At 68.2% G+C, this 6822-nt stretch overlaps 2 protein-coding genes across 2 annotated transcripts in view; one reads left to right on the top strand and one right to left on the bottom strand.

Annotated features, from left to right (window-relative positions):
- The window catches only part of FBXW5 (F-box and WD repeat domain containing 5), a 4580-nt gene extending 2184 nt beyond the window's left edge, over window positions 1–2396 (bottom strand). Inside the window, exons 1-4 of the mRNA XM_007458961.1 lie at window positions 2334–2396; window positions 1036–1251; window positions 695–852; window positions 164–338 (exon numbers count right to left, since the gene is read on the bottom strand). Of these exons, the coding sequence (XP_007459023.1) occupies window positions 164–338; window positions 695–852; window positions 1036–1228 (526 nt within the window). The 5' untranslated portion in view covers window positions 1229–1251; window positions 2334–2396. The remainder of the gene's footprint in view (window positions 1–163; window positions 339–694; window positions 853–1035; window positions 1252–2333) is intronic.
- Window positions 2397–3104: 708 nt separating this feature from the next.
- C8G (complement C8 gamma chain) lies at window positions 3105–6508 on the top strand. The gene is made up of 8 exons (XM_007459009.1): window positions 3105–3283; window positions 3365–3501; window positions 3669–3739; window positions 3811–3918; window positions 4173–4274; window positions 4361–4542; window positions 6174–6235; window positions 6346–6508. The coding sequence occupies exons 1-8, from the start codon at window positions 3146–3148 to the stop codon at window positions 6506–6508; spliced, it is 963 nt and encodes a 320-aa protein (XP_007459071.1). The 5' UTR covers window positions 3105–3145.
- The last annotated feature ends 314 nt before the right edge of the window (window positions 6509–6822 follow it).

The raw sequence follows: 6822 nt of genomic DNA, 5'->3' as shown, positions 1-6822 counted from the left end.
GGGGAGGGGGGAGGCGGGGCTGGAGGGATGGGGTGGGGTTGTCCAGGCGGGGAGCGGAGCTGGGCATTAGGGGTGGGGTTGTCGGGGCAGAGATGGAGATGGAGCAGGGGCCTGGGTGGGACGGCCCCGGTGCGAGGGCCGCCCACCCTCGGCCCTCTCTCACCTAGGCTGATGACGGCGATCTCGCCCGAGGAGGAGTTGTGGGGCCCCAGGAACACCCCGGATGCCAGCAGCAGAGAATCGTCCTGGTTGAACTGGGAGAACTGGGTGTAGCTCCAGTTGTAGGGCCTCATGTCTGCGCTGTGCAGCAGCGAGATGGTCAGGTCGTTGTTCCAGATCTGCATGGGGGGGCCGAGCAGGCTCACTTCGTGATCCCGCCCTGCACGGGACCCCTCTCCTGGTCGGCTCGGCTGAGCCGGTGCTTGGAAACCGCCATCCGGTGGGGGCCCCTTGTCTTTGGCTGTCAGACCGCCGGAGGGATGTGAGTACGTGGAGCTTGGGGCCGGCTCTGGAGCAGCTGCGAGCAGGACCCTCTCTTCTCTGTAGGCAGTTAGGGCCACCCAGCCCCAGCCTCCCAGCCCGGGTGATCCAGGCCAGTGGTCCAGGTCCCGGGCCTCCCCATGCGGATGCAGCAAACGGGCCAGCTGTCACTCGTGGCCTGGCCCTCTCTCCCTACAGGCTTAGCCGCCCTCACCTTCACGGTGCAGTCCTTGGAGCAGGAAGCAAACTGGTAGCCTGAGTGGGAGAAGCTAAGGTGCAGGACCTGGTCGGTGTGCTCCTCGAGAGTCTGCACCTCTACGCAGGGCACTGTGTCATAGAGCCGCCGAAACTCCTCGTACCAGGATGTGGCCGCTGTGTGTGTGTATGGGCGTGTCACACTGGGGCCCCACGCCTCAGAGCCAGGCCCCTGACAGCCAGGGGCCAGCCCTGCCCACCCTTCGGCCTCCCTCCCAGACCCCGTGCTTTGAGGTGCAGCCTGGCTGTCCTCGACCAGCATGAGGATCAGTGGGCTTCAGGGCGGAGTGCAGTGCTGACCTGGGTGTCGGGGCACGTTGCGGGCCACCTGGTAGTAGCGGTAGAACTGCTCCCTCCACAGGAACTCATCCCGGGACACGGCCTGCCATTGGTGGCACACCAGCCCCGCGGCCAGCACGTCGGCCGGGCCCAAGTTCAGGAAGATCTGGTAAACGAGGCTGTCGGGGAGCAGGGGTATGCCCCCATCGTCCATCGTGACATTCTGCCCAGGCGGCCCTGAAACGTATGCATGGTCCCCTTAGCTGCCAGTTGGACCAGGGAGGACACCAGCCCCCAGGCCCAAGGAGAGGCGCAGGGGCCTGCGGCTGAGCTAAGGCAGCCCACCAACTGCCCCGCTGGGAATTCCATTGGACTAAGCATGTGCGGAGAACCCCCCTGGCCAAGGATCCAAGAAATTCATCAAGCCTCCTGGACAGCCACGCTCCTTGGACCCCACACTCCTGAGGGTCCCCGGAAAGGACAAGTCATCCCCGGAACAGGCAGCTTCCGGGCCTGGTCCAGCCTGAGGTGGAGCTGGCGGTGGGCCCTGAGACCCCAGACTCACCCTCACCCCAAAAGGCCCCCTCCTCAGGACAGGCCTTCTGTCCTGAGTGGGGCCCTGGGTGGGTCCCTCTGACCTCCCCCGACAGGATCCCAGGGAGTCATCTGGCTGGCAGGGCTGGTGACCGCTCTGAGGCCGAGAAACGAAGGGTCGGTGACCCCTGTGCACCCTGCCTCTCTGACCTTGCTGCCCCAGGCTTCGGAGCTGTCAACATGGGACAGAGATCCTTCTCAGGAGAGACTTGGGGCCGGCGGGACGAGGGCCAGCCCGCCTGCCCCAGACGCCGCCAGGGACACCAGCCGGCCCTGGCCTCTGCCCTCTGGCCTAGGAGACCCCTGCCAGGTGGGCGACGGGCCGGTGCGGCCACTGCCGGGTGAGCTGGGGCCGGGGGCCGGGGGCCGGGGGGCCGGGCCGGGGATCGGGGCGGGGTGACGACGCTCCCCGGGGCCAGGGCGCTGGGGTCCGGGCTCAGGAGAGACTTGGGGCCGGCGGGACGAGGGCCAGCCCGCCTGCCCCAGACGCCGCCAGGGACACCAGCCGGCCCTGGCCTCTGCCCTCTGGCCTAGGAGACCCCTGCCAGGTGGGCGACGGGCCGGTGCGGCCACTGCCGGGTGAGCTGGGGCCGGGGGCCGGGGGCCGGGGGGCCGGGCCGGGGATCGGGGCGGGGTGACGACGCTCCCCGGGGCCAGGGCGCTGGGGTCCGGGCCGGGGTTCGGACATGGCTGGTGTCGACGCTCCCCGGGCCGGCCCCACTCACCGCGGCCGCCTCCGCCCGGCTGCGCTGCCCCCGCCCCGGCGCCAGGCCTCTGCCCGCGGACCCGCTTCCGCCCTCCGTCGCCGCTCCGGCCGCCGCGTCTCTATGACCGAGCCCGCCAGGCCAACGTCACGAGCCCCGAGGCATCGATGGCCGTCGAGGGCCGAGCCCAGCAGCCCGCGTTAGCTGTTACTGCGCCTGCGCCTCAGGCCCCGCGGCCCGGGCGGTGCTTCTTTGTGCGCCTGTGTTTGCTCGGTCTTTCCAGAAACAGCGCCCCTGGCGGCCGGGAGGGACGGTGGCCGAGCGCCGTGGATCGTGGGCGGGGCTGCGGGCGAGGCTCGAGATCTCCGGTTCGAGACTTGGCTCCGGCGCTTCCCAGTGTTGGGCACAAGTGTTCTTCGCTGTGGGGATAATACTAGTCCGTACCTCAAGGAGCTGTTGGCGGTTTAAGGGAGATGAATGTGCAAAAGGGATGAGCACCAGCCACACTGGAAGTCACGTGGGGGCTTGTGGGCAAGAAGCCAGAGGTCACCTCGGACTTTGTACACAGGACATGGCGACAGGGCCCTGCCGGGAAGTGCAGAACCGAGGTCAGATGTGCAGGGTGAGGCTGAGTTCGTGAGGAGGCCGGGGCAGGGGCCAGGGCCGGGGTGGGGGGCGGTCCGTTTGCTTGGCCCAGGGCTGGGGAGGTGGGGGGATGCACATAGACTTCCTGGGCCGGACGGCTGGGCAGCAGTGGACAGTGGACTCCGACCCGGTACTTGACCATCCTGCCCTGCGCCTCCCCCAGGCCTGTCACTGTCGCTGCTGTTGCCATGCTGCCCCCCAGGACGGCATCCCTCCTGACTCTGCTCCTGGCCGTCGGCTCCTTGGGTCAGAGGGCTCAGAGACCCCCTCGGCCCCCGTCCCCCATCAGCGCCATCCAGCCCAAGGCCAACTTCGACGCGCAGCGGGTAGGTTTGGAGGAGCTGGAGCGGTGCGCGCCCAGCTTTGCAGCCCCCGTCCCCGCGTGCCCTCACGGGGCCTGTTCCCAGTTTTCAGGGACCTGGTTCCTTGTGGCTGTGGCCTCTGTGTGCCGCTCCCTGCAGGAGCAGGGCCATCAGGCTGAGGCCACCACACTGCATGTGACTCCTCAGGGTGCAGCCATGGCTGTCAGCACCTTCAGGAAGCTGTGAGTCCCGGCACGGAGCCCCGCCCCCACCCAGCCTCCCGACTCCCACCCCGGCCCCCAACCCTACCCCTGCTGCGGCCTGCGGCCCTGCGACCAGGGTCCCGGGAGGCCCCACCGAGTTTGGGGTCCCCAAGCCTGCTGTGCCTCCTCCCACCCCCAACCCCCAGGGATGGGATCTGCTGGCAGGTGCAGCAGCTCTACGGTGACACGGGGCTCCCAGGTCGCTTTCTGCTCCAAGGTGAGGCGCGGGCCACGGGGACAAGGGTGCAGGGCTGGGGGTGAGGCTGACCCCGACCTGGCTCTGCCCAGCCCGAGGCGCCCGAGGGGCGGTGGACGTGGTCGTTGGGGAGACGGACTACCGGGGCTTCGCCATCCTGTACCTGGAGCGGGCGCGGCGGCTGTCGGTGAAGCTGTACAGTACGTCCCTGCGGGACCGGGTCTGCACACCCGCAGGGCCGTCTGGGTGGGCCCGGATGGGCACATGGACGCTCCCCTCCCTTTCCCCTGCCCTTGCCGTTAGGCCCAGATGTGGGGACAGAGAGGAGACCGGGGGTGGGGGGCAGGGGTCAGATCACAGCCCCCGGCACACAGCCCAGCTCCCAGAGCGCCCTGCCCGCCCAGCCCGCACCCACCCAGCGGGCACCCAGGAGCCCCGTGTGTCCCGCACACAGCCCGCTCGCTCCCCGTGAGCGAATCATTCCTGAGTGTGTTTGAGCAGCGGGTTCAGGGTGCCAACCTGACCGAGGACCACACCCTGTTCTTCCCCAAGTATGGTGAGTGTCCCTGCGTCTCCCGCGGTCCACCTCACCCTCCCCCGCACCCCGGCCCCGCCACCCCTGACCCCAGCCCCGGCCCCCAGGTTTCTGCGAGGCCGCGGACCAGTTTCACATCCTGGATGGTGAGTGGGCAGCGCCGGTGGGGCGGTGTGGCAGGGGGCTGGCAGCGCGCAGCTCCCTCCTGGTTGGGTCTCGTCTGTGCTGCAGAAGTGAGGAGGTGAGGCCGGCGGCAGCCCTGCACCAACAAGCAGCCAAGGCCCTGAAGGTGCGGCACCCGTCGCCCCCTTGCTGAGTGGGGGACTCTCTCCCGTCCGCCCCCAAAGCTGCGCCTCGCCGCCAGGAGCTCGAGGCGCTGCCTTCATTAAACGCTGTCAGTCTCAGCTCCTGATTTCTTCCTTTCCACGCTGTACCCAGCCAGGGTCTCTGCCCACCTGTCATCTCACGGACACGTGGGGCTGCTTCCCGGGTGGGCCAGGAGGGCATCGGCTTGTCTCCTGGTGAAGAGCCCTCCCCAGGGAGGTGGGAGTGAGGAGTGGCCCCTTCTCAAGGCCTAGAGCGCCCAGGCCCCGACCTCAGTGTCCCCTCCTCTGGCCACGGCTCTGTGGTTGCCCTTGCCCTTCCTGCTCCCTGACTCTGTGCACGCCTGCCCTGCTGGCCTCGCTGGGCTGCCCCGGGTGGGCCCAGGACCTGAACTCGCCTTGTCCAGACACGTCGGCCTTTTCTAGAGGGATGCGGAACCCGCCCCTCAGGTCCTTTTTGTCGCCTGCTGACCACTGAGCGCCCTCCTGGGAGGCAGGGGCCCAGAGGCCCAGGGGGCCCTGTGGCCAAGGCAGGAAAGGCCCTTGGGGAGGGTAGGCAGTTTCAAGGGGGCGGGCAGGGAGGCTCCATTCCATTTCCTGGGTCGTGCCTGGGCCTGGGGTGAGCTGGCATCTGTCTTAGGAGGATGGGAGGCTGAGCTGCCCCTCACAGCCACCACAGGGGCTGGCAGGGCCAGACAGGGCACAAGACTGGCCCGCGATTGGGACCGACCACCCCGGCGCTGAGTCCACTCCTGGCATCGGGCATAGGGTGCCCCTGAGGGGAGATCATGTGGGTGAGCGGCCAGGAGGCACAAAGAGAGATGGGGGGGTCTGTACCCCAATCTGGGGGAAGCAGGCCTGCCAGTACTGGGGTGAAGACGGGGGCTCTAGGTGCAGAGGGAGGGACCCCTGGACAGACTGGGTTGCCCTCAGGAGCCCACACCCAGTGTCAGCCCAAGGTCACCAGACATGAGGGCCCACAAGATGACCTCTGGCCTGTAGAGAAGACCTTTCTGGAACGTGGGGCCTCCGAGGTCCAGGGAGAGGCAGACGGGGACTGGAAACGATGTCCTCACCCCCCCAACCGCTGCCTGGAGGGGCCCCTCCGAGTGACTGTGGACCGTTGGGAGGGGGTCGAGTGCTGGGACAGGTCCACACACACCCCACCGCACCCCCACACACCAATGTCCTGGCCAACCCGCCCATCCCTCACCAAGGGTCCCCGACAGTGGAAGAAACGCCAAAGAGAAAATCCGCGGTTGCAACCATCCGATGCCCGAGAAACAGAGACCAAAGGGCACAAGTACAGAGCAAATCACTCTGGGATCCAGCTGTCCTTCCGTCCCTCCAGCCAGGGTCTGCCCAGGGCTCCCACCGGCAGGGACAGCTGCCGGGGGCCGTAGGGAGGGAAGTGCTCTCGCCTGCGGTGCCAGGGTCCACGTGGGCTCAGCTCCGGCCCCTGCCCACGAGAGCTCGCCTGTCCAGACCCGTCCTGTTAAACAGCTGAAGACATCAGCCAATTCCCACAGCTCTGGGGACGTGGGAGGGTGCTGCCCCCCACACACGCCCACCCGCCCAGTGCCCTGTTGGGTCCCAGGACGCCTACCCCGCTTCCTCCCTCACCCCGCACCCGCCCCTGCTGGGCGAGAGCCACGGCCAGTCAGCGCTGTCCCCAGGACGTTGTGGACGCCTGTGCCTGGCACACACTGTCCAGCCAGACCATTGTGTGCATGCCTGTCCCCCTCCCACTATGCCCCTCCCCCAATCAGGAGAAGGGGCAGCCTCCCTCGAGAACCTGGGGAAAGTTTCAGGGCAAATGGCAGCCCCCGGCTTGGGCCGGACTGGGGCTGGAGGGTCAGGGAGCTGGTCATCGGCTTGGGCAAAGCCGGGCCTGGGAAAAGGGCCCAAGTCGCCCTGTTTGGGGAGCCTTAGGGTCTGTCTGATGAGCATTCCTGAAATGCATGCCAGACTCTGGGCACACAGGTGGCAGGTTCCTGCCCCTGGGAGCTTGAGGTCCAGTGCTCACCATTCCCTGACGATGGCGAGGCTGAGGGGGCACCTGGGAGCTGGACCCCCACCCCAGCCCCATTTCATGCCCCCCAGCAGCCCCTTTCCCTGGGCTGCGGGGAGGACCAGGCCTCCGTGGGTGAGCTGTAGGCCACAGAACGGGAGGGACCGCTGCCTGGTCCCCGGAGAGCAGGGTCAGAGGCCCCTGGCCCCACCTCTGCGTGCCCACCTGCCCTCCG

The sequence above is a fragment of the Lipotes vexillifer genome, unplaced genomic scaffold, assembly GCF_000442215.2.
Source record: "Lipotes vexillifer unplaced genomic scaffold, Lipotes_vexillifer_v1.1 scaffold636, whole genome shotgun sequence".
In the NCBI taxonomy this organism is placed as follows: Eukaryota; Metazoa; Chordata; class Mammalia; order Artiodactyla; family Lipotidae; genus Lipotes; species Lipotes vexillifer.
This window is presented reverse-complemented; position numbering and strand designations above follow the sequence as displayed.